Here is a 25,132-nt window from a genome sequence, read left to right on the forward strand (position 1 = left end):
CAGCATCAGAGGAAGGCAAAGGCAAACCTCTGAACAATTCTTGCCAAGAAAACCCTGTGATATGTTCACCTTAGGGCTGCCGTGAATCAGTAAAGGCATACAACAATGAGTAACACTGCAAGGCTGTGAGTGAAAGTCCCCATGATGATTTTGCAGGCTTCCCATCTTCAGCGTGTGGTGTCAAATCACATCCTTCCTTCCCTCTGAAAATATCACCGCTGCACTGTCCCACTTGTACAAGTTGACCAGATGTCCTCCTTTCCTAGGACATGTCCTACATTTCAGCCTTCTATCTGCCCAAGAGGAATTCTATGTCATCTATTTGGAGCCATGGTTCCCAAACTGTTTCTCCAGATGTTTTGGACTTCAGTTCCCAGAATTCCTTACTGTTGCCCATGCTTGCTGAAGTTCAAAACCCCCATAAGAGCAAAGTTTGGGAACTACTGATTTAGAGCATGAATAAGAAGCATTGATTTATATTAGTGTGTTTAGTCTTCATAGAATCATAGAATCGTAGAGTTGGAAGAGACCACTAGGGCCCTCCAGTCCAACCCCCTGCCATGCAGGAAATCCAAATCAAAGCATCCCTGACAGATGGCCATCCAGCCTCTGTCCAAAGACCTCCAAGGAAGGAGACTCTATCACCCTCCGAGGGAGTACATTCCACTGTCGAACAGCCCTTACTGTCAGGAAGTTCCTCCTAATGTTCAGGTGGAATCTCTTTTCCTGTAGCTTGCATCCATTGTTCCGGGTCCTGTTCTCTGGAGCAGCAGAAAACAAGCTTGCTCCCTCCTCAATATGACATCCTTTCAAATATTTAAACAGGGCTATCATATCACCTCTTAACCTTCTCTTCTCCAGGCTAAACATCCCCAGCTCCCTAAGTCGTTCCTCATAGGGCATGGTTTCCAGACCCTTCACCATTTTTGTCACCCTCCTTTGGACACGCTCCAGTTTCTCAATGTCCTTTTTGAATTGTGGTGCCCAGAACTGGACACAATATTCTAGGTGGGGCCTGACCAGAGCAGAATACAGTGGCACTATTACTTCTCTTGATCTAGACACTATACTTCTATTGATGCAGCCTAAAATAGCATTGGCCTTTTTAGCTGCCGCATCACACTGTTCACTCATGTTCAACTTGTGGTCTACTTGGACTCCTAGATCCCTTTCACACGTAGTTTCATTCAGCCAGGTGTCACCCATCCTATATCTGTGCATTTTATTTTTCCGCCCTAAGTGCAATACCTTACATTTTTCTGTGTTGAATTTCATTTTGTTAGCTTTGGCCTAGCTTTCTAGTCTATTCAGGTCATTTTGAATCTTGATCCTGTCCTCTGGGGTATTAGCTATTCCCCCTAATTTGGTGTCATCTGCAAATTTGATAAGTATGCTCCCAATTCTGTCATCCAGGTCATTGATAAAGATGTTGAATAGCACTGGGCCCAGGACAGAGCCCTGTGGGACCCCACTGGTCACTTCTCTCCAGGATGAAAAGGAGCCATTGTTGAGCACCCTTTGCGTTTGGCCAGTCAACCAGTTACAAATCCATGTAACAGTTACCTTGTCTAGCCCACATTTTACAAGCTTGTTTGCAAGAATGTCATGGGAAACCTTGTCAAAGGCCTTACTGAAACCAAGATATACTATATCCACAGCATTCCCTTCATCTACCAAGCTGGTAATTTTGTCAAAGAAAGAGATTAGATTTGTCTGGCATGACTTGTTTCTCTGAAACCCATGTTGACTTTTTGTGATTATGGCATTGCCTTCTAGATGTTCACAGACTCTCTGTTTAATGATCTGCTCCAGAATCTTTCCTAGAACTGATGTCAGACTAACTGGACGATAATTGTTGGGATCCTCTTTTTTCCCCTTTTTGAAGATGGGGACAACGTTTGCCCTTCGCCAGTCTGCTGGGATCTCTCCTGTTCTCCAGGAGTTTTCAAATATGATTGCCAATGGCTCTGATATTACTTTTGCCAGTTCTTTTAATACCCTTGGATGGAGTTCATCTGGTCCCGGAGACTTAAATTCATTTAGATTAACAATCTTAGTCTTATTTTGCAATGTCCTACATTTTTCTTGGGTGTCTTATATTTTTCAGTGCCTTGTCTTCTTTTGCAATTAGAACATCTGGTCACCTTGCACACGTGTGTGTAATGAGAGAGAGGATCAAAGAAACTGAAAAGCAAAATTCCTACTGATTCCTGACAGACTTTCAGATGGGTGCTGCTGCTGCTGGTCAGAAAGGGACAGAGGAAATTGCAGGCAGGGGTTTTCGCTAGCTTTAGTTGTGGATTCCTCAGTGGTAGAAAGGGATTGGAGTAGATGCCTTGGGGTCCCCTCCAACTCTTAACTTCTTAGAGCTAGTGCCTTGCTGAAATGCATTAAAAGGAACTGCAGACCCCAAAATCTCCTTGTCACAAGTGAGAAAGGAGATTGGAGATGCGCCGAGGGCACTTGCTCCTAGGGTTTCAGTAGTGAGAGCATTAGAATTAACAGCAGCAACCCTGAAACTTCTGAATGAAGATGTGGTGAAGAGGGAGGGGGCCTCTGCCTTGCTTTCACCCTGGACCCACATGTCAGAGCCATGATATTTGCAGAGTGGCTGCAGGCAGGAGGCGGGGCTGTGGCTCCATTGGGGCGGGGCCATGGGTATGACAAGGAGGGCTGGTCTGTGGCTGGAATGCATCCCTCCCCGCCACCACCCACCCACCCACCCACCATCGCCTCCTCTTCCACTGCACTCACTCCACTGAGATTCTCCAGCTCAGAAACTAAGTCGCCCTCCCTCTTCTCCCAGGGGTAAGTACGCAGCAGTTCCTTTTGATGCATCCCAGCAAGGCACAAGCTGCCACTTCTTAGCCAGCTGGCCCACCAGGGAAGGAAGGAAGGAAGGAAGGAAGGAAGGAAGGAAGGAAGGAAGGATGCTGCAAGGTTGCCATCAACTCTCTTTGCTCCCATAAGAGGAAGAAATGTGGCCAGGAGGTTTGGGGATGGGGGAAGCAAGACTTCAGCTGACTCTCAAGAGTAATTCAGCAAAAAGTTGGGGCTTTTGATGTGCTGGGCATGATCGCAGCATGTTCTCAGCCTCTTTCAGCCTGACTCTGGAAACTGTCCTTTGCTTGGTTGCATCGGAGGTTGTTCCAGTTCTTGGAATTGCCTTGTGGATGACTCACGCCTCTCTGTGGGGCTGCGGTTTGGTGGCCCCAGTGTGGGGCCTGTGCCCAGGGCTATGCCGCAAGTGTTTCCTCAGAACTGAGTGAAAAGGCTGAAGGGCTTTAGGTTCCTTCCCTCCTCTTCTGAGAGGCAGAGCGTACTTTGAGGAGGCAGAATGGAACTCAGTGACCTTTACTGCCCAAGCAGGCTTCAGGGAGGGGGCTGGAAAACAAGCTGCTTTTTTCCAGTGTAAGATAGAAAGGCTGAGTAATAAAACTCTCTGGATCTCTCATGGCCTTGAAATTGAAACCAAGGTGATCTCTGGACTGGAGCACAACTGAAACCAGCTGCTGAGTGTTCCTCAAATAATAATAATAATAATAATAATAATAATAATAATTTCTTTTGAGCCTTCTCTCTCCTCAGTTTCCACTCTGCTCTCATTTCAAAGTTGTCTGAGAATGGGTCCAGAGTACTGGCTAGGAGATGGGAATTGTCTTGGCTAACAAGGAAATGTTAGCCCCAGCCACTGCTTGTCCCTTTAAAAAGAAATCCAAACAAATCAACCAGGAAGCAGCGCTTTGATCCCTGGCGGAGGGAGGGATGCAAGGGGTGTGAAGGGGGAGGACTCTCCACGCACCGCTGCTGCTGCAGCAACTGATCCGAAGCACTCAGTCAAGGTGGCAGGGGGAGCCCTCTTGGGTTCCCAGAGCCTGGCTTGCCTGTGTAATTTCAAGGCCCTGGATTGCTCCAGCCAGAGCTGGTTATGGCTTCCAAAGCTTGATCTGAGATGAAGCCAAGGGACTGCTTGGGTGGCAAGTGTCTTTGTCCTGTGGCACAGAGCTTGGGGCCAAAGAACCTCACAGGTGGCACATGCACCCTGCACAGGTTGTTTGGGATCCTTTCTAGAACAAACCCCAAGAAAAAGAGAGTTAACTAGAAGTGCAGATGCCTGCATGACTAAGTCTGAGGATGAGCGCAGTTCTCTCATTAATGTTTGAGTTTCCCTGAGTGGTAAGGGGTTGCTTCTCCATGCGTGCTGGTGAATGCAACTAAAGGCTTGTCTTTTAACAGTTTCCTTCCTTCCTTCCTTCCTTCCTTCCTTCCTTCCTCTCTCTCTCTCTCTCTCTCTCTCTGCCCTTTTCCCTCTTGAAGTTTTCTACTTGGCATTTGGATGTTTGCCCCAGGGATGGCGAGGAGGGGCATCCTGGCTCGGTAAACGTGCAGGCTGGCTTACCTTCCAGACCATGGACTCACTGAGACACCCTGAGGTGTGAAAATGTCAAGGAATAACAGAGTGCTCGTGGTAGACTTTATTTCCTACAAACTGTCTCAGCGGGGCCACAGCTGGCATGAGATTGAGGCAGAGAACGGCGAGGACATGACCGAGTTAGCGGACGAGACGGGGAGTGCCCTCAATGGGAGCCCCTCTTGGCATCCCAGCACCAGTCCTGTCGTCAATGGGGCTACCGGGCACCCCAGCATCCTCGAAGAGCAGGAAGACAACTTGAGGTTGGATGTGAGGCAGACACTCAGGGAAGCCGGCGATGAGTTTGAACTGAGGTACCGTCGGGCTTTCAGTGACCTCACCTCACAGCTGCACATCACCCCTGGCACGGCGTACCAGAGCTTCGAGCAGGTGGTGAATGAACTGTTTCGGGATGGGGTGAACTGGGGGCGGATAGTGGCATTTTTCTCCTTTGGAGGAGCCCTGTGTGTGGAGAGCGTCGACAAAGAGATGCAAGTGTTGGTGGGGCGGATTGCTAGCTGGATGACCACATACCTGACTGACCACCTGGACCCCTGGATCCAAGATAATGGTGGCTGGGTAAGTGCTTAGTAAAGCCTTGGCTGAAGTATAGAACAAGCTGGATTGAGATTCTTTACCTCATGGTAACAGAAAGGGAAATGGATTGTTTCTGAGGGGTTTGTCTTGCTTGCTTTGTATGTGTAAGCATCAGTGATGCTTCATTAAGACAGTGCCAGCCACTTCACCCATTCTGGTATCCTCCAGGTGCAGTCTCCATTGCCCCCCAGTTGCCCCCCAGCTGCTGTGACGCTGAGGGCTGTTGGAAGTTAGGCCTGTTACAGACAGCCAAAATAAAGCTGCTTCGAGTCACAGTGGAGGTATGGTGTTTCAATGATGCATGCGTCCTAAGAGTCCAGAAGCCACACCAAAGCCACGCTCCAGTACTTAGGGCTGGAGCATGGCTTTGGTGCGACTTCTGGACTCTTAGGACACATGCATTATTGAAACACCATACCTCCACTGTGACTCGAAGCAGCTTTATTTTGGCTGTCTGTAACAGGCCCTAGTTAGCTTGCTTAGTATTCTGATTTGCTCCCAGCACGGGACCCCAAGGCAGTTTACAAGAAGTTAATAAGAAAGTACAGTTAACACTTGCTTGTACAAAAGTTTTAAAAAGTAAACAATTCTATTAAACATAGAAAGTTTAAAAGACCCCAATTTCACTTGGGCTAAAAAGCAAAAGGCCTGCATTAATAAAAAGGCCTTTGCCTACTGGCAGAAAGAGAGCAGATAGGGGGCCAACAAAACCTCCCATGGGAAGAAAGGTGTAAACTGGCTCACCTGTATTGCTGCCAGGTCAGGGCAGGCTGACCAATGCCTTTGCTGTACAGGTGTCTGTGAAACATAAGGGTCCCCTGTAGGCAATTGCTAGTTCATGGCTAATGGCTACTAGGCTAAATGTTCTTCCATAGAGATTCCACAGCATGAGACCAACCAAGCAAAGCCTCAAAGGTACTTTGTACACTCATCCCTCCATATTTGCAGCTTTGATATTTGCAGATTTGATTATTCACGGATTTGATTAATATGTTCTCTCTAGGAATATCTAGGTCCTCCAGTGCAACTCTATGGTCAACTTTAACTAAAAGTTGCACTGAACGACCTAGAGATTCCTAGAGAGAACACTCCACTAGGCATTTATAGCTCCTCCTGCGAAAGTTGACCACAGAGTTGTGCTGGAGGACCTAGAAATTCCTAGAGAGGTGTCTTCTCAGGTAAAAACATGGTGTTTTTGTTATTTGCTGATTTTCCATATTCACGGGGGTGTTGTGCCCCTAACTGTAGCAAATATGGAGGGACAAGTGTACTTCTTTGTTTCAAATGTATCCTTGAATCATCCTTGCATACAGAGGGATGGTACCTTAGCTCAAGACCTCCAGTGAACTCTGTGGTTGAGCTGGGAATTAAACTGCTCTTTGTCCTCATCTAAATGCAACATTTTGGTCAGTATACTGTGCTGGGTCTTTTATCTCTACTGTGCAAAGCTAAGTGGTTAACTGAGCCTGCAACTTGCAAGAGTGGGGAAACTGGGAGACAGCTATTGATTATTGCTGAACCTGAACCTGTACTCTGAGTCGTCTGTTAGCCTTGACTTTGGATGGTCATAAATAATCACCTTGCTGGGGCATGTAGTTTGGTACACAGCCAGTGTGCCTATCCCAGGCATAAATGTAACATGGAAATGATTAGCTCATGGAATGGGATTTAACCAGTAGCCGATGGGGTGCGGTTTCAGCGCCATGGGGTGTGTCTTTGCACATGTGCCTGGCAACCCCCACCCAGAGCTTTTTTGTTGTTTGCTTGACAGGAAGGCCCTGTTGTCTCTACAGTAGCAGTCTCAAGCAGATGTGCTTTTGGTAAGGAGACATGAATTACTGTCAGCTACAGGTCAGGGTTGGCATGGTCAGACAGTGCTCATATGCCTTCTAGAAATCAGTATTTCATTTGTTTGCTGGACAAAAGTGTTTGGCATTCTCCACAAGATAAACAATAATTTTATCAATGTTGTTAATAGTTTAATTCTATTCTCTTGTATGCTTTTAACTGTATTGTGCTCATTTTAATTTCTAAGCAGTCTTCCCCTAGTTTTGGGGGAAAGTCAGGGTATAAATAAAGTGGCTGGAAGCTAGTTGTTGTAGGGTGGTAGGACTCTGCAGGACCAGGGTTCAAATCTTGCTTGGTCATGGGGACCAGCTTGATGGCCTTGGGCATGTCACACTCTCTTAGCCTGCGAGGAAAGCAATGACATACCTCCTCTGAACAAATCTTGACATGAAAACAAGGTAGGTCCTTGGGCTACCATAAGCTGAAATGACCTGAAGGCATACAACAACAAGAACTGCTCAGACTGTTGAAGGTGGGGCTTTCAGCTATCCAGAAGTGAAGGTAGCAACCAAGGAGTGAGAACATATAAGTGCATAAGCCAGCAATGAAAGCCAGCATTGGTTCTGGGTTGGGTGATGTAAGTGGGGGGGGGGAGAAGCAGCAAACATGAAAGCATGCCTAAATACCCTAAATGTACTAGATCCCTTCTGAACTTGGAAGCCCTGGTTAGTACATGGCCAGGCAACTACCAGTGTATACCAGCTGCTGTAGGCTATATTTCAGAGGAAGGAACTGGCAAAACTACCTCTGAGGATTCCTTGCCTAAGTAAACCCTATGAAATTTATGGGGTCTCTGTCGACAGGAGAGTTGAAGGCATATGTATACACACACAAACACAAAAAAGAGGGCAGAGGTTAGAGAGTATTAGTTAGGCATGCCTAGAATGTGGTTGTCCTGGGGGCAGGGCCTGGGGTGTGTCTGCCCAAACAGACCAGACTGGTTGTTCTTTCTCTCCAGGCCCATCTTGGAGAGTGGCCCCATTAGTGCCTTCCTCTCCTCTCCCCCTTCCCTCTGCTCCCCTCCTGCGTCCGAGATTAGTCCTGGATCCAATGGAGGTTTCCTTATCCCTGTCGCTCTGGTGACGATTGGACTGTATCCTGGAGACCAAAGTGATAATGTAATCTGATTTTGTAAATGAACTCCCTAGGGGGATTTAGATTAAATCACGGATGGAAAGTCACTGGGGCTCCTTGCTCCTTGGTTGTCAGGCGGGTGAGACTCCCCTCCCCTCCCACCTCCCTGGGCAGTGCCTCCTGCTGAGACTCTTCCCTTTTTGTGTCTACCCAGAAATGCATTGTTTGGGCAAATATTTGTTCAGCCATTTGTAGGAGGGGCAGGATTACTCAGGGTGACACACCCACCATATTCAGATCTCCATTCTTCCTTTCTTTGAATTGTAGGATTTTCTTCAGCATACTGGAAAAGTTATACAGTAGGGCACAACTGACTTAATTGGATGGTGGAGCTGGAGGTGGGAGGCAACACAATGGAGAAAGCATAGAATTCTCACCACAGAAAAGTTAAGGAACCCCAGGTTGATGTAAGTGGTCCCTTCCTTTTTTTATCTTCACAACAACCCTTTGTGTTACACTCATCTGAGGGAGCATCTTATCTAGTGAGCATCATGGTTAAACCTTGATCTCCCCAGTTTGTCTGCCATTTTGATCTAGCCTTGTCCAACCTGGTGCTCTCCACTGTCCCCAATCAAGTGGTTGTGCTGCCAGGGAGTGGTGGAGATTCTAGTAACACATCCAGGGTGTATCAGGATTCAAAAGACTGCACTAATGACTAAGAAGGATCAACTTCTGTTACTTCTCATAGAGCCCTGGGTCCAGTGGATGAAAGCAGAAAAAGTGGAAACATTCAAGAGGGTTTGTACTAGTATTCAGAATCCATTAGCTAGACCTTGTGCAAATGCTTAGATTTAAAGAATCCTGAACCCAGGAACTTATTTGAAGTTCATTTTTTTTAAAACAAAAATATCCTTTGTTGTGATTTGGTTCAGCAACATAATGATTGGGAGGTGCAGGAAAATCCAGCTTAAAGTCACACCTCTGCCATGAACCCTTGGACGACTGTTTTGATGGAAGGTCTATTTATGAACACAAGAATAATTAACTGCTGTGTAATTTTTGATCATGTTGCTATGGGCCTCACTTCTCCATCTGCAAAAGGGGGATAATGTTCTGGGCACCACAGTTCCAGAAGGATAGAAACAAGCAGGAACATATCTAGAGAAGAGCAACTAACATGATAAAAGGTCTGAAAACCAAGCCTTGAGAGAAAGAAGTTAGAGAGATGGCTATGTTTATCTTAGAGAAGAGAAGACCTAGATAGGTGGCATGATAGCTATCTTTAAATATCTAGGGGGGTGTCATGTAGAAGATGGGGTGAGCTTATTTTCTGCTGTTCCAGAGTCTAGAACATGAATCATTGGATTCAAACATCCTGAAAAGAGATTCCACTTGAACATTGGGAAGAACTTCTTTACTCTAAGAGCACCTCAGATTGTGGTGGCCTCTGCTTCTTTGGAGGTTTTTAAACAGTGGATGGATGGGGCATCTTTCAAGAGTGCTTTAGTTGCATATTCTTGCAAGGTAGCAGGTTTGAGTCCCTTCCAACTGTGCTTCTATAACCTACAGTACGGTACAGTATTGTGATGGGCATTTGGCTAGTAAAATTAATGAAAGCTGCTGACTATCTGTGTAACCAAGAAACAGATGGTATGCCAGAGCTATGCAGGCAGGAGCTTGTGTGAGTCTTAATTATTGAGGCAACCAAGGGCATATTTAGTCCTGGACAGGTGATTCTACAGAAGAGTTTGTTGTATTCCTGTGTGCAAATTGTGTGGAGAGGCGCTTCAGCCTTTCCCTCAGTCATCGCAATATTTAAGCTCTTTTTTCCACATCAACCCCCTGGCATCATGAGTGGTATATTGCTAATTGTGCTGAATGCAGCTGCCTTGCTTTTACAGTAACTCCTCAGTTGCACTTTTAGCCCAAAGATTCTCTGGCTGAGAAGGGCATATTTTGTTTTCTCAGCCTTCACATGCCTCCTAGCAGAGGCTTCCCTGTGGCAAACAATCTTTAAACCATTGCACACCATTCTCCTTGCCCTTGCCCCGGCCTTGCTAGTATGGGATTAGTGCTCCCGTGGGGCCTGGGGAGCAGCCTTCGCCTGGCCCTCATGAACAATGCTGTTGTGGGAAGGGCGTAGCTTGCAAGAAAGACCCACAGAGAGGCCTGCAAGTTCTGGCAGGCCTGCCCCTGGCAAGGAGCAGGCTTCTTTGTGTGTTCGTGTGCATTCCCCAGAGTCACTGAGCATTTCATGTCTTGGAAAGTATCTTTGGAGAGAGACAGGGCAGCAGCAGCAGCACACTTCAAAGAAGCTGCTAGGATAACTCCTTGGCTTTATCCATCTTGCAGAGATCGTAGTCATTCTGACAGTTTTGTCTTTGAATTTGAGGCACATCTGGAAGGAAAAATCAGGTGGTTAGAGGCATGATTCCAGGGCAGGGGAGGAGGGGAATGCCCCATTTCCACCAATGAGACAGCGACCCCTCTCTTCTGTTTCCCTTTCAAGTTGCTCAGGACGCTCTTTTGGACTGTCTGAGACCAGGAGGTGCAGTGGTTTGAGAATTTTGACTTACACTTTGGAAGCCACAATTTGAATCCCCACACAGCCATAAAAACCCACCTGGTGGTCTTGGGCACACTGTCTCAGCCTTGGAGGAAGGCAATGGCAAACCTCTAAATCTTGCCATAAAAACACTTGGGTAAGGTCACCATAAGCTGGAATTGTTTTGGAGGCACATAACAACAGCAGAGGAAGAAGTAGTAGCAGGGATCCATGGTAGCTTGTGGACCAAGTGTTATTTTAATTCAGAATAGTGATCCTTTCTCTTGTTCTGGATAACACTGGTCTTCAGTACAAGAGATGCAGCTGGCCTAAGATCATGTGAAAATAGTTCCAGCCTAACTCCAGCAACTGGGGAAGTGAAGGCACAAGCTCTTCTGAAAGCATGTGGAGATATTTCAGAGAGGAAACAGTGGCCATGGTATGTGAAGTTGTGCCTATGACCATTTTTCTGCAGTGATGAAATTAATAAATATGCCCTACTGGATCATACCAAAAATTCCTCTAGTTCAGTGTTACTGAAAGTGGAAGTCCATAGACTCTATTGCCAATCCATGAGCCGTCAAATGCAGTTCCTTGAGAATTTGCAGGAAAGAAGGAAACAGTTGTAGCCAATGGCTAAAAATAGGTACCAGCCCCTGGCACATTGGAGGGAAAAAGTTACTGGTCCCACATCAGATAGCTTGAGAAGCACTGGTCTTTTCCGTGTCCCATTCCCCCAGCAGCCATCCAGATGCCTTTGAAGCTTACAAGCAGAGTATGAGCCCAATAGCAACTTCTCATTCTGTAGCAAATGGTGTACAGAACCATTACTTGCTACTGGAGGTAATGTACAGCCATCATGACCAAAAACAATCAAGGAGTCTTTGTCTCCTTGAAACAGAAAATTCCTTGCCTTTTGTATGCTGAGACTGAAGTGCCTTTTTGGAAAATAAGTGATCCTCTTCTTTCTTTCCTTCCTTTCTTTCTTTCTTTCTTTCTTTCTTTCTTTCTTTTTTTTTGGTATGTGAGAAAGGGTGTGCCAGGTGTGTCTGTGATTTGGATTGCCTAAGCACTGTGGCAAGATTAACTGCTGTTCACACCTTCTAACATTGTTTATGTTGTTCCATCAAGGATACCCAAGTTGCTCAAAGATGACACCAAAGGCTACAGGAGGTAATCCTGGTATTATCACCTGGGAAGAATCTACACCTCTGTTTGCTCTTTTATGTCCTTGGGAAGGGTGACTATGCTGTGTCTGACATAGGGCCCAGGCAAGGGTGTTTGGAACATGAGTCTCACTTGTCTATCAGGGCACACCTATGGGTTACCTGTGAGATGAAAGCTCACCAATTTACATTGCAACTTTGCAAGTCAAAGAGTTGACTAGTTTATTTGGAAACAAAATACATGCTACATTTGCAGAAATGACCATGCTAAGATCTAGTTCGTAAAACTAGTGTTTGGGTACTTCTGGGGGTGGTCAGCATTGAGTCTTGAAGTAGCCAAACAGAGTTACTTCTAAGGGCTTAGAAATGGAGCCAACATTTCTGTTGAAGTCAGTTAGTCCCCTGGCCAGCAGTTACATCCAGAACTGAATATAATAGTGAAAGTGTTTTCCCCCTTGTTCTTACATACTTTAGTCTAAAGGGTGCTACACGATCCTTTTGTATACCTTATAGCTGACATTCTTGATGTGGGAGTGACCCAACCTCCATGCCAGTTATCCTAGAAGGTGGCCTGGATGCTAAATTCTATCTAGACCTGTTCTCAGAGGGTTTAGTACAGCCCTGTATTCACCACTGGCACAATGATATGATTTCTATAGGACGTCTCAGTATGGCACATACCTGCAAGACAGTCCATATCCTCAAAATAAGCCAGTTCATTTTTTCTGAGACCAGACTACAGTTTTTGTGTGGTCCTTGGGCTCCAGAACACAGCAAAGCAACAAAGAGCCTTGTGGCACCTTTTAAGACTTACGATTTATTACAGCTTTTGTGCTGCCATAAATCTATAAGTCTTAAAGGTAGCACAATAAGACTCTTTGTTGTTTTGCTGGAATAGTCTCCCACGGCTGCCCCGTTGGATGTAGCAGCAAGCCAACTCTTGCCAAGTCTGCTCCGTGGACAGAACCGCTACCCCCTGAGAGAGCACCGTCATTCCTTCTTTTGCCTCTGCAGTGTTTGGTTTCCCAGGAGGATCCAGTTGCCTGTGGAGTGGGACAACGGGGAGCCTCAGCTGTAAGCTCTGGGCAATTGCAGGCAGGGGGATGGGATCAGCATTCGTCTGTGCTCTCTTCCCCGGTTTGGCAGCCACCCAAGCTGATTCGGAAGTGGGAGGGTTTTCGGCAAAGCTCTTCAGGAAATGCCAATGGAATGACTTCCCTGGCCATTTCCTTTCCCAAATACCATTCCTGCCTCAGTGAATGTGAAAGATGGGGGGAAATTGCAGGCTTTAACTTCTCAACCCCCTCATGTTGGTTCTTAGTCTTCCTTTTTTTTCTTTCTTTCTTTCTTTCCTTCCTTCCTTCTTTTTAAAGGAGAGGTGGAGAGTTAGTTTCCTGGTCCATTTTCCTTGTTGAGTCTTTGCAGGAATGTAGTTCTCTTTCTGCTCTGTCGTACTCTGCGTTTGGTTCTGTGGACTTCATGAAGTTTGTCTGGCCTGACTGCATTTGCTCTTTGGGTTTTGGTTCAAAAGGCCTGCCCCTGTTGCTTCCCTCAAACTGGGGGCAGAGGGAATCAGTGATCCCAAAGATCCGTCACCCTGGAACAAGCAAGTCCTCAGTATGTCTGTAGACTTGCAGACAAGACCAGTTCACCTTATTTTTAGGGAGCTATTAACTGGGCCCAGAACCAGGGTCCCTAAGCAGCAGCTGACTCTCATCTCTGAAATGTGGTATCTAATGCTGTTCTCTCGCTCTTTTTGTGTGTGTGCGTTTGTGGGCTCAACAGTTTTATTCACTGAGCAGAAAACTGTGTGAGCTTGGCACACAAGGCTGTGTGCTTCAGAAAGTGACGTAACCCACCATTATATAACGAGAACATGAACATGCCCAGAAAGCCCTGGGGGCACACAGTGGGGGTGGTAGGCAAAGCAGCATGTCAGTTCTGAGCATACGCTCTTTTCCACCCACCTTGCCCTAAATCAGTAAGTAAAAATCTCACAAGCAGTGAGGGGAGAGAGGAAAGATGCTGCCAATGTTGCTGTGAATCTCATACACTGGGATGGAGGACAAATTAAACATATCTTTGCATCAATGCAGGAGAGGTGCACTCTGTCTGGATTATTTATGAGGTGGTCACAGTAGTGGTAGGCAGAAGGCCCCTTGGATGTCTCAGACCGTTAGATGGGCTTGCTGGAACCAGAACTGAGTTAGAGATATTTTCAGCATTGCTCATGTAGCTGTTGACCAAAGTGGCTAAGTGGTTTCTAGTGCTGACTTAGCACTACCCAGGCAAATGGTTTATATACCTTCCTGCATGAGATACTTTCTCATTCAGAGTAAGAGAGCATGGCCAGTCTAGATGGGAACTGCCAGCAAGAGGCAACAGAATGGCAGTCACTTTAAGGTCTCTCCTGTCATCTAATTCTTGCAGCCCTTCATAAGACAAGGTGCAAACCTAGACCTAGTACCTTCCAAATGCCAAGTATGTGTCCAGTGACTAAGTCCTCCTGCTGCACCCTGCCCACTTTGAATCTCCTCTTCTGTTCTGCACAGACTCCAGAATGCTGAACAATCTATGCAGATCCACCTTGGATATTGGTATGGTGAGACAGGAGAGACATGCTTCGAATGACTATATCAGCCATTGCAGTTCAGCTTGGAGATGGAATAGCTCTCTCCTCTCCCCCTCTCAGGAAGTCCCAGCTCTTTCCTACTATTAACATTCATACAATGCTCTCACAGCTTATATAATACCATGCCAAACCCTTATGAGAGCCATATGGGTTAAGCCAATACGATCATTGTCCCCATGTGATGGGTAGAGGCCTGAAAGCAAGTGGCTTGGGTAAGGCTACCAAGCGGTGTTGCGGCTGGTGTGATGTTGAAACCAGCAAATTCCTGGGCTGCATTCCTGGCAACAATTTCTGGTTGGCTGAACAGTGTCTTGACTTAAAACACAATGTATGTTTAGCAAATGTCCGCAAGAGCAATCCTTCATGTGACCCAGCTTGATGATGGAACAGAAGCTATTCAACCCCTTTCATATCACTTTCCTTCTAGGTCAGATCAGAGCTTGGAAAAGTTAAAATTCTGGACCAAAACTACCCTCCTTCCCCCAAAAGTTTTCTGGACTACAACGATCCAGAATTCCCTTGCCAGCCAGCAAGGCAGTGAGCAGGGCTTTTCTCAGCTAGACAGTACAGCATCCAGGTTTCTCCTCTTGGTACCACCTACTGCTAAAGTTTGGAGCATTCATTCTTTGGAGTGGGATTGGATGGGATGGAGCGGGGTGTGATGTGATGTAAAGGTTACATTTTGCAAAATGCCTGTGGCAGATTGTGGAATGGATGGGTGGGGAGAGTTTGGCTGGAGAGCCTGGCCACTGTTGGGCAGATGGTTCCAGCCAAGGGTTACAGGGAGCAGGTGTGCTGCTCACTTGGGAGGCAGTGGTAAAGGGAGGCCTCAACCCAGGAGGCTCAGTGGGTTGCAGGGCTGCAATGCCAGGGAGCTGGCTTGACCCAGTTTATTGTGTAGAAAACAGGCAGGCCCTGTGTGTGTGTGTGCGTGTGTGTGTGTGTTGTATGCATGTATATATGGCATTTGGCTTATTTTTATCTCCTGCCTTATTTTAACCAGACTGAGTGCAAGAGCCAAGCTGGGGAGGGGATGGGAGCAGAGCCTTCAGGCAGGAACACCCAGCGAAGCTTTTCTGCATAGCCCACTCATCCATGCAGTTACACGTGCTTGCTCCCGGGAGCTGGATCTCACGTGGACTCTGCCAGCCCCATCTCTCAGGATTCCCATTACAGGGAATCACAGCCTCTCTCTCTCTTTCTCTCTCTCTGCTCTGGGGTCTCTCCAGGGAGCAGGGTGGGAGTGAAGGAAGAGTAGATGAGAAGCAAAGGGGAGTTAACCAGGCTATAGTCCCAGGGCCACTGGGGCGCTTTCTGTGCAATGTTTTTTCCCTTCCAAAGCATGGCAGGGGGGAATTGCAATAGCAGTGGCTTGGTTTCAGCGGTGCTTTTGCACCCTGTGGACTCAGTGCTAGCTGGTTCTGGTTTTAACCCTTGTGTGCCTAGCACCCTGGCTCCCTTCTGTGGGCACTGAGGCATGTGCTTCAGCTACCAGAGCCATTTCCATGTATGTAGTTTTAATTCTGTTGAGAACCTGGCCCACTTGTAGCACTCTGTTGCAAGTTTTTGTTGTTGTGTGCCAGTCATTTCTGACTTATGATGACCCTATCATGGGATTTTCTTGGCAAAATTCATTGAGAGGAGGTTTACCATTGCCTTCTTCTGAGGCTGCAAGTGTGTGACTTGCCCAAGATCACTCAATGGGTTTTCATGACTGAGTGAGGATTCAAACCCTGGTCTCCAGAGTCATAGCCCAATGCTCAAACCACTACACTATGGAGATTACCGCACTAGGGTAAAAGCATTCCCCAATGCGTTCTCACGGGCGCGAGCCTGGAACGTGATGAGGGCCAGAACGCTAGTTTACCGCACAGCGGAACGCCGCCGTCGCCGCCAGGCGTCCCAAATGTGTTCCCAATGTGTCCCAGGGAGGCCATTTCTGGGAACGATTTTGAAACCATTCCCAGAAATGGCCTCCCTGGAACACATTGGGAACACATTTGGAACGCCCGGCGGTGACGGCGGTGTTCCGCTGTGCGGTAAACTAGTGTTCTGGCCCTCATCACGTTCCAGGCTCGCGCCCATGAGAACGCATTGGGGAACGCTTTTACCCTAGTGCGGTAATCTCCTATGACTATATATAAAATGCAAAGCCATTCAGGGGACTTTACATGTGTTGGCCTAAGAAGTTTTCCTCAGCCTGCTGCTCCCCCCCCCCTCAGGTGTTTTCAGGAATGTTGGAAGTTGCAGTCTAAAATAATTTAGACCCGGCTGCTATAATTTGCTCAAGGCTATAACTCTGTGTCCACTAATTTTGGAGTAATTCTCCTTGAACACGTTGCACCTTATTTCTAAGCAAACATGCAGAGGATTGCTCTGCATGCCTGTTATTATTTGTGCTGGTTTTTATCAACTTGGATTAAGTAGGTGTGGTAGAGTAATGAGGAAACATTTTATCTTGTGGGTTTTATTAAATGTTGAACCTTGGGGTGCAGAGATTCCAGCAAGGTCTCCAGCCTTGGATGCAGGCAAAGCCCACACAGGAAGGGAGTTCCACAGTTGCAGGGGCCAGCCAGTTAGACTTCCTTTCCACCCGGCCATGGCTCCTGGGTGTGGCTCATGGCTGCTACAGAGATCTCCATCCGTTGACCTTCCAGATTGTAACGGAGGATAAAGGATGACCAAGTTGTCCATAACCAACAGAGCTGAGGGATCCCCCACTCCCATACTTTCAACATACTTGGGCCTAATGTGGGATGGGCAGTTCCTCCTTACATCCACCATCCTCTGAGAGATGAATCATTTCATGAAGCGATGGCTGAAAGTAAGAGTTATATTCCCACTGCCCCAGTGACATTGCATGACTAAGAATCCTGTGGCATCTTGAAGAACTTACAGAGTTCTATCTTGAAGCAGTGGATTGTAATCTTTTATGGTGCAATGAGTGCTGTTCCATCCGTCCGTCCATTCATCCCTTTTTTATGTTGTTATTGATTTGTTCTTTCATGTCATTTCCAACTTATGGCAACCCCAAGGCCCAGTTTATAGGATTTTCTTGGCAAGTTTCATCAGAGAGAGTTTGCCACTGCCATCCTCTGAGCCTTAGAAACGATGACTTGATCAAGGTCACCCTTCCTTTTTTCCAAACAAGGACTCAAGGCAGCTTACAGGTTAGAGTGAATTACACATAAAAACACTCATGAATTCACACACAGAGAGAGTTGTGATTAAAACAGTATTGAACTAATAGCAAAATTAAACCAGTTTAGAACCTTACCGTGTATACTCATGTATAAGTCTAGAAATGTTATTCAAAAAATTTACTCAAAAAAACTGAGTCAGCGTATCCATGGGTCAATATAAGTACTGTACCTTAACTCTTCCAAAAAAAAGGAACCATCCCTTGGTGAAAGGCAAGAGTGTGATCTATCCTTAAAGCACTAATCCCCTTCTACTGTTTCATCCATCCAGCCTTTAGTTTGCGCACAAACATGTCTGCTGGAATTTTGTAAGTTCTTTGGCTTTGTTTTCCTTTGCTTCATCCTCTAGATCCTTTATTGCATGCCCTTAAGTTTTACTCTTGACTTATCCATGGGTCATATCAAAGTCCATAATTTTGACCCCAAAACCTGCCCTCGATTTATACATAAGGTTGACTTATAGTCAAGTGTATACGTTAATTTAAATCAAACAATAAAAGCAGCAGAGCACACTAAAGAGCCCCTTGTAAAGCAAATCCTGAAAGCTTCCTAGAATAAAAAGGGCTTCATCTGTTGCAAAAGGCAACATAGAAGGAGACATCCTGTCATCTCTAGGAAGTAATTCCTGAATTTAGGAGCAGCCACGGAGCAGGCCCCCTCCTGCATTCCCAACAAGTGTTCCTGTGAAGCTGGTGAGATCAAGAGAAGTTATAGTACATCACATAGTTGCTGCATGTCTGCAACAAGAAAAAGGCAAAGGGATGGAGTGAAGCTCGAAGGCACACATACACCTTTCTTACTTGTCTTCTTTCCTCTGACTAGCTTGGCAGGGTATCTTGGCTTCCTCTCTTGTTCTAGAGAAGCAACGACCAAGAGACATAAAGGAAGGTCAGATCCTCCCACTGCAAATGCTTACACCTTTCCTTTTCAACATCCTCAAAGCCAAAAACCCTCTGTAATCTGACTACACTCAACACTGGCCCTACTGCCAGCTTCTGTAAGCCTTTCTCTGAAAGAGGCTCTGGTTACTACCTCAGGCCACTCAGGACAGTGTTTTGGGAGGAAACCATGGGGCAGAACACATTTGCCATCTGCTTGGGACAAGAGAAAAGATGTTGCTGACACTCCTGGGAATTAAATGTGGGAGCTGCCAGCCCTCTTCAGCCTTGTGGTCCAGGCAGCCCACTTCTCTGTGGAAGGAGGTAGGCAGGCTGGCAGGCAGGCAGCCTGCAATAACCAGTTTATATATTCAAAGGCCCCTCTAAGCTGTGAAATGACCTGGTGGTTTGTGCTTTCTAGGCTTACAAATGAAATTTACCACATCCAACATGGAGGGACATGCATGCTCCTTGTTGAGGGGATCTAAAATTCAGTGATCTTAATTCTGCTCCAAGAAAAGCCAAATTCTGCAACCTTTATAGATTGCACAACGTTAAATATAGGGGCAGAGCTGCTTATTTCATATAGCATGTTCAGATATTCTAAGTCAAGGAAATGGTAGGGGACTCTGTGGGAAGTGAAGCCTTGCCCCATCCCCTGGCAAACCTATTCAGCATCCCCCTTCTTGATTTCCAATAGGCATCTTTCCCCCAATCACACATCATTGCTGCCATGTCTCTGAACCTGGGACCTTTTGATATCACTGAGCTGGGCTCAAGTAGGGCAAGAGGGATTAGGCAATGTCTGAGGGTCAGGCACTTTGAGCTGTTTTTTCACTTCCATCTGCCCACATATTCACTTTCACAAGGAGCTGGAGATGATGGAATATCTTGCAACCCTCAAGGAAGAGAGCGTGGCTAAATGATGGAGATTCTGCTTGATTTCTTCATCTTCACACACCTCTCATAGCAGGCGCAGCCAGATGGTTTGTCCCTGGGAGGGACAACCACTCCAATTCCTGTTCCAAGATGGCAGCTGTGAGAGTCCTATGGACAATTCACAGTGAGCAGCAGCATGCATGCAGGCATGTCCATCACTTGTAAAATTTGGCCGTGAAGTGGTTTCACAACTTTTTTTTCATTTAACAGATCTTCTGTCTTATATTCTCACAACAGTTGGGTCAGGTAGGCCAGCCTTCAGCCTTTTCAGACATAGGACTTAGTGTTAACCCAAACCTGCCAGATGGAGTCCTCTTCAAATGTTTTGCAAGTGATATTTGTGTTTCTGATTCTTTTATATCTTGTCTCCTTATCAGCCTATCTATCCACCATCTCTTTAAATGCTTAAATGTAAAAGATGAGGATGGTGCCATTGTTCACTAGTTAATCATAATGGATCTTGCAGCTAAAGACTAGTGGGCCACTGGGCTGGTTGAGAATGGTTAGCCTGAAATCCATTGCGGCTCAGTGGATCTTGGAACCTGCATCTGCAGTACTCAAACTCAACTCCATCAGGACTAAAGCATACTAGCCCTGGAAAGAGCTTCCTGAGGCCATTGTGCAAATGAAGGGAGGATTAGAAATGAAGGTCATCATTCCTCTGGCCAAAAGAAAAGAAATCAGATATCCTGTACAGTGTTACAGTTCCTGCCAGGTACCTGTTCATGGTTTTCTTGAATCATTATAAAGCAGATGATCTCATGGAGGTCTCAACCGTTCTTACCACTGGGGAGTTCTTGCATAGGAAACTGTGTACTGAGTCAGACCATTAAACTATCTGGTGACTAGATAGATAGAGGGGCTGCCAGTCAGAGGATTCTAGTCCAAAATGGTCAACTCTGATTGGCAGCACTTCTCCATTCAAGTTTTGGCAGGAATTTTTCTTAGCTCTACCTGGAGCTCCCTGCTATTCCCTGGCAGTCTCCCAATCATAGAATCCTAGAGTTGGAAGAGACCTCAAGTGTCATACAGTCCAACCCCTTGCCATGCAGGAATACACAATCTTGGCACTCCATGAGACAGATAACCATCCAGCCTCTGTTTAAAGACCTGCAAAGAAGAAGACTCCACCACTTTCTCAGAGAGTGTGTTCCATTGTTGAACAGCTCTTACTGTCAGGACGTTCTTCCTAATGTTGAAGTGGAATCTCTTTTTCAGTGACTACCCAGGCTCAACCTTGGTTAGCTTCCAAAATCAGACTGGGTGGATAGTTTCAGAGTGATGGGAGGTCTTTCTTTTTTTTCTGTTGGTAGTATGTAATTTCTTGTTCTGTCCTCAGCTCATATGTTGGGCTGTTCACCACCACCACCACCACCACCTACTTTCTTTTCACTGATATGTATTAAAAAGAGCTGAAAAATGCCGACTCCGTCATCTCCAATTATCTTTTCTTACAGATAAATTGCGAGTAGGATTGGGAACCAGACAATCTTGGTTCGAGTGTGACCAAAGACTGATGGGGTGGTTTGGCCAAGCTGCTGTCTCTTATTTAACCTTTGTCACACAAAGAATAAGGTGATATCCGTAGTGACCTACTTGGCAGGGCTGTTTTTGTGAATCAGTACCCCAGAAAGGCCATTAGCCATTCTGCAGGCTTTGAAATGGTCTAGAAAAAAGAAATAATAAGAGGATTAATGTTCCTGCCCAACCAGAGGGGATCTGCATTTTTCACATCACCCTGTCAGAATCAGGTGGACATTATAGAACAGCATATCTCTTCCTTTTGTGCCCTTCTCTGGTGAGGGAGAGGCTCAGACGCCATATGTCCATCAAAGGGGGTGATGGCGGGGAGGGGAAGAGGCAAAGTGACTGTTTTCCAAGGGGCATTAGCTGGGATCATCAATGGTGAACGTCATCCCCACCCCAGCAGGTGCTAATCTCTGGCTCGACCTACATGTACAGCCTTTGTGTCGAGGCCTTGGAAGCCTTGCCCTCCCCATGCTAACCCACCAACCCAGGAGCCTTGTGGCACACAGGATGTGTTTTTCCTTTGAAACTGGCTGCAGCTTTGGGCACCTCTGTCTGCTGCCAAGTGGGCAAAAAGGGCAGCGCTGTGCATTTTGCAGAAACTTGGCAAATGTTGGCTCATACCACCCTGAATGCACTCAGCCTCTCCTGATTTCAGAAGCTGAGAAGGGTAGCACTTGTTCAGTGCTTGGACAGGAGACCCTGAGGGGTACCAGGGATCTCAGAGCTGGAAAAGGGTTGTATTTCTCCAGCCCTCCTTCACCATGCTCCCAGTGTTGATGCTGCTAAAAACAAACAAACAAACCACCCAAATTTCTAGCTAGACTGAGGATAAAGAAGAAAGGTGGACTGGACTGGCATACAAAGACATTGTAAAAGGAAGCTTCATTCTCAGAAGCTTTGTTAACTCGGTAATGCCTGCATTTTAAACAGTTACAATACGTATCCTTAAGAGCAACCCATAGGTTGGGGCTTTGGTTTTTTTGGTGATCTATGCCATGACATATTCCCTGATGTGGTATTCTGATTCATTGATGGACTCCCAAGTTTTTCTTGGAAGGCTCCAAAAGATGAGTTCTCTTAACCTGTGGGTTAAACTTTTTCAGTGCTGTGTAAATTTACAGCGCTATATAAATAAAGCTTAATAATAATAATAATAACAGTGCCAAATGCCTATTTAGACCCCATGCCTTCAACTTCACAGTGGCATGCTGGGGAGGGATACTGAGATACAGATTATCCCTTATCCCAGAATCCAAAATACTCCAAAATGAGTGGCTGAGATAGTGATCTCTTTGCTTTCTCATGAACACAAACTTAATTTCATTCACAAAATGATTTAAAATATTGTGTATAAAATTGCCTTCAGGCTATATGAATAAGGGGTATATGGAACATAGATTAATTTCACTTTTAAACATGGGTTCCATGTCCAATAATAATAATAATAATAATAATAATAATAATAATAATTGTTATTTATTTGTATCCCGCCTCTTCCAGAAGATCAAGGCAGGTAACAGCAGAAGTCAAATACAATTATATAACAAATTATCAAAAACATTCCCTCAGTCCCCCAACCCTCCTTTCAGGGTATCTCATGTTATATGCACTGTAAGTATTGAAAAATCTGAAAAAATCCAAAAATTAGAACACCTTTGTTCCCAAGCCTTTTGGATAAGGGTTATCCAACCAATATCTATGGCAGGAGCATCTCCTTCTGGACTTAAATGTCTTTTATTTCAGAATGCTTACATGGAAATATATGCCTACCTGAGAATTGAGATCTGTAAGAGGGACCTTCCGCCGTTTCGCATCAGTAGGAGAAATACACTGTGGGCGGGCATGGGAAAAGGCCTTTTATATAGTGGAACCCCAGGAGTTTCCTTCCTCTCAAGACAGGACTTGCACCAACATTAGAATTATTTCAGTTTCAAGTTAAAACTGAAATAATTTTGTATTTCAGCCTTTGGGCCAAACTGATTTTATCCAGGATGCACATGGCTTTATAGTTATGTTGTTCAAAATTAGAATCATAGAACCATGGAGTTGGAAGAGCCCCAAGGAGCATTCAGTCCAATCCCATTCTGCCATGCAGAAAGACACCATCAAGGCACCCCCGAGAAATGGCCATCCAGCCTCTGCTTAAAAACAGCCTCCAAAGAAGGAGACTCTACCACCCTCCAAGGGAAGGTGTTCCACTGTCAAACAGCTCTTACTGTCAGGAAGTACTTCCTAATGTTGAGCTGGAATCTCTTTTCCTCTATCTTAAATCCTTTGCTCCATGTCCCAGTCTCTGGAGCAGCAGAAAACAAGCTTGCTTCATCCTCAACATGACATCCCTTCAAATATTTAAACAGAGCTATCATGTCACCTCTTAACCGTCTCCTTTCCAGGCTAAACATATCTAGCTCCCTAAGGCCTGTTACAGACAGGCCAAAATAAAGCTGCTTCAAGTCACTTTGGAGGTATGGTATTTCAGTGATGCATGAGTCCTAAGAGTCCAAAAGCCACACCAAAGCTGCACTCCAGTCCTTAGGTCTGGAGCGTGGCTTTGGTGCGGCTTTTAGACTCTTAGGACACATGCATCATTGAAATACCATACCTCCAAAGTGACTCGAGACAGCTTTATTTTGGCCTGTCTGTAAGTCTCTCCCAATAGGGCTTTTGGTTTCCCAAACTTTGACCATTTTGCTTGTCCTCCTCTGGACAGGCTCCAGCTTCTCAACATCCTTCTTGAATTGTGGTGCCCAGAACTGGACACAGGATTATTCCAACTGAGGCCTGACCAAAGCAGAACAGAGTGACACTTAACTTCCCTTGATCCAGAAGACACTATACGTCTATTAATCAGAGAATCATAGAATCATATTGGAAGAGACCGCATGGGCCATCCAGTCCAAACCCCTGCCATGCAGGAAATCCAAATCAAAGCATCCTGTTTTAACCAGTTTAAAAATTGTTTAAATTGAATGTTTTAACCGGTTTTAAATTGTCTGGATTTTAAACTGACAAACTGTTTAATATATTTTAATCCTTTAAACTTGTGTAGTTATTTATTGTTTTGTTTTAAGTTAATTTTATTGTCCACCACACTGAAATCTATAGATAAAGGGCAGGATATAAATATTTAAATACATGAATGAGGTGAAATTGGTGCTTGATCTATTCACTTTATTGCCTGCAATTTAACTTTCCAGTTTGATATCTTTTTTTCCAGTGGTTTTTTAAAGTGCCTTCCAAATGTTGACACCCACAAGCAGATTTAATTGTAAGAAGTTAAGTCTATTATTGATGATATTTTTAAAACTCTAAAAATCTGGTTGAATTTTTTAAAACCTGATCTCCATTTCTTTACATATTAATTTTATTTTTTTAAAATTATTGTTTTTATGTAATCTATCCTGTCCCACAGATAAGGAGAGCCATTCTTTAAAGCTTACTCAGTTGGAGCGGAACATACGCCATTAAGGTTGTAAAACAGTTTACAGATGAAAAGTGGTTTATCACTGATGATTAGCTCTTGAAATAATCCTTTCCTTTATAGCCATGGATATGACCTTAGGACTGGTACAAGGGCTTCCCACCCATTTGCCTGTCTGTGTTCTCCACAGTTGGGCATTGTGTCTAATCCAACCCCTTTTATTATGGTGTATAAGTGAATGAAACTGTGTACCAGTTGCATTCAAATCACTGTTGCACATGTAAGGCTGCATTTGTGTTGCAGAATTAATGCAGTTTGACATTGCTTTACCATGCTTTACCAACTACCATGGCTCAGTGCTATGGGCTTCTGGGATGTGTAGTTTTTGATATATTTACAATTTCCCGGCAGAGAGCTCCAGTGCCACAATAAACTACAAATCCTGGGATTCCATAGTAGGGAGCCATCACAGTTAAAGGAGTGTCAAACTGCATTAATTCTGCAGTGTGGCAGCAGCCTGAGTGTGTCATTGCATACCCATCAACAGAGAAGCCATGATTAAATGCATCTTCTTAGTTAATAAATGTCTTGCTTGTTTATGGATCAAGATATGTACCTGTGTGTTTGTACAACTACTACTAATACTACTACTTATTATTATTATTATTATCATCACAATTTTTTCTCAGTGCAGGACTCAAGGTGGCTAAAAGTAAAAGGTAAAATAGATACAGCTAAAAAGTGACATTGTACAAAAGTTAGAAATATAATTAAACTATCAATAAAATTAAAAGCATTGAAAAACAAACCATTAAAAAGAACAACAGCAAATATAAACAACACTGTCTGTGCAAAGCCCTTTCTCCCTGAGCAGTCAGACCTCAAAGGCCT

The 25,132-nt window shown here is 45.2% G+C and overlaps 1 protein-coding gene across 2 annotated transcripts in view; it reads left to right on the plus strand.

The window, feature by feature from the left end:
* LOC149315447 (bcl-2-like protein 1) overlaps positions 1–25,132 on the plus strand; it is a 68,636-nt gene that overhangs the window by 8,504 nt on the left and 35,000 nt on the right. The window contains exons 1-2 of one of the 2 annotated variants that reach the window (XM_089513482.1): positions 2,721–2,808; positions 4,318–4,990. In XM_089513482.1, coding sequence (XP_089369608.1) covers positions 4,442–4,990 — 549 coding nt within the window. In that variant the 5' untranslated portion in view covers positions 2,721–2,808; positions 4,318–4,441. Of the gene's footprint in view, positions 1–2,720; positions 2,809–4,317; positions 4,991–25,132 lie in introns of those variants that run through there. The other variant, XM_089513481.1, reaches the window with a different exon arrangement.

This window comes from Sceloporus occidentalis, unplaced genomic scaffold, assembly GCF_023333645.1.
Source record: "Sceloporus occidentalis isolate IW3139 unplaced genomic scaffold, rSceOcc1.0.p SCAF_3, whole genome shotgun sequence".
Taxonomy (NCBI): Eukaryota; Metazoa; Chordata; class Lepidosauria; order Squamata; family Phrynosomatidae; genus Sceloporus; species Sceloporus occidentalis.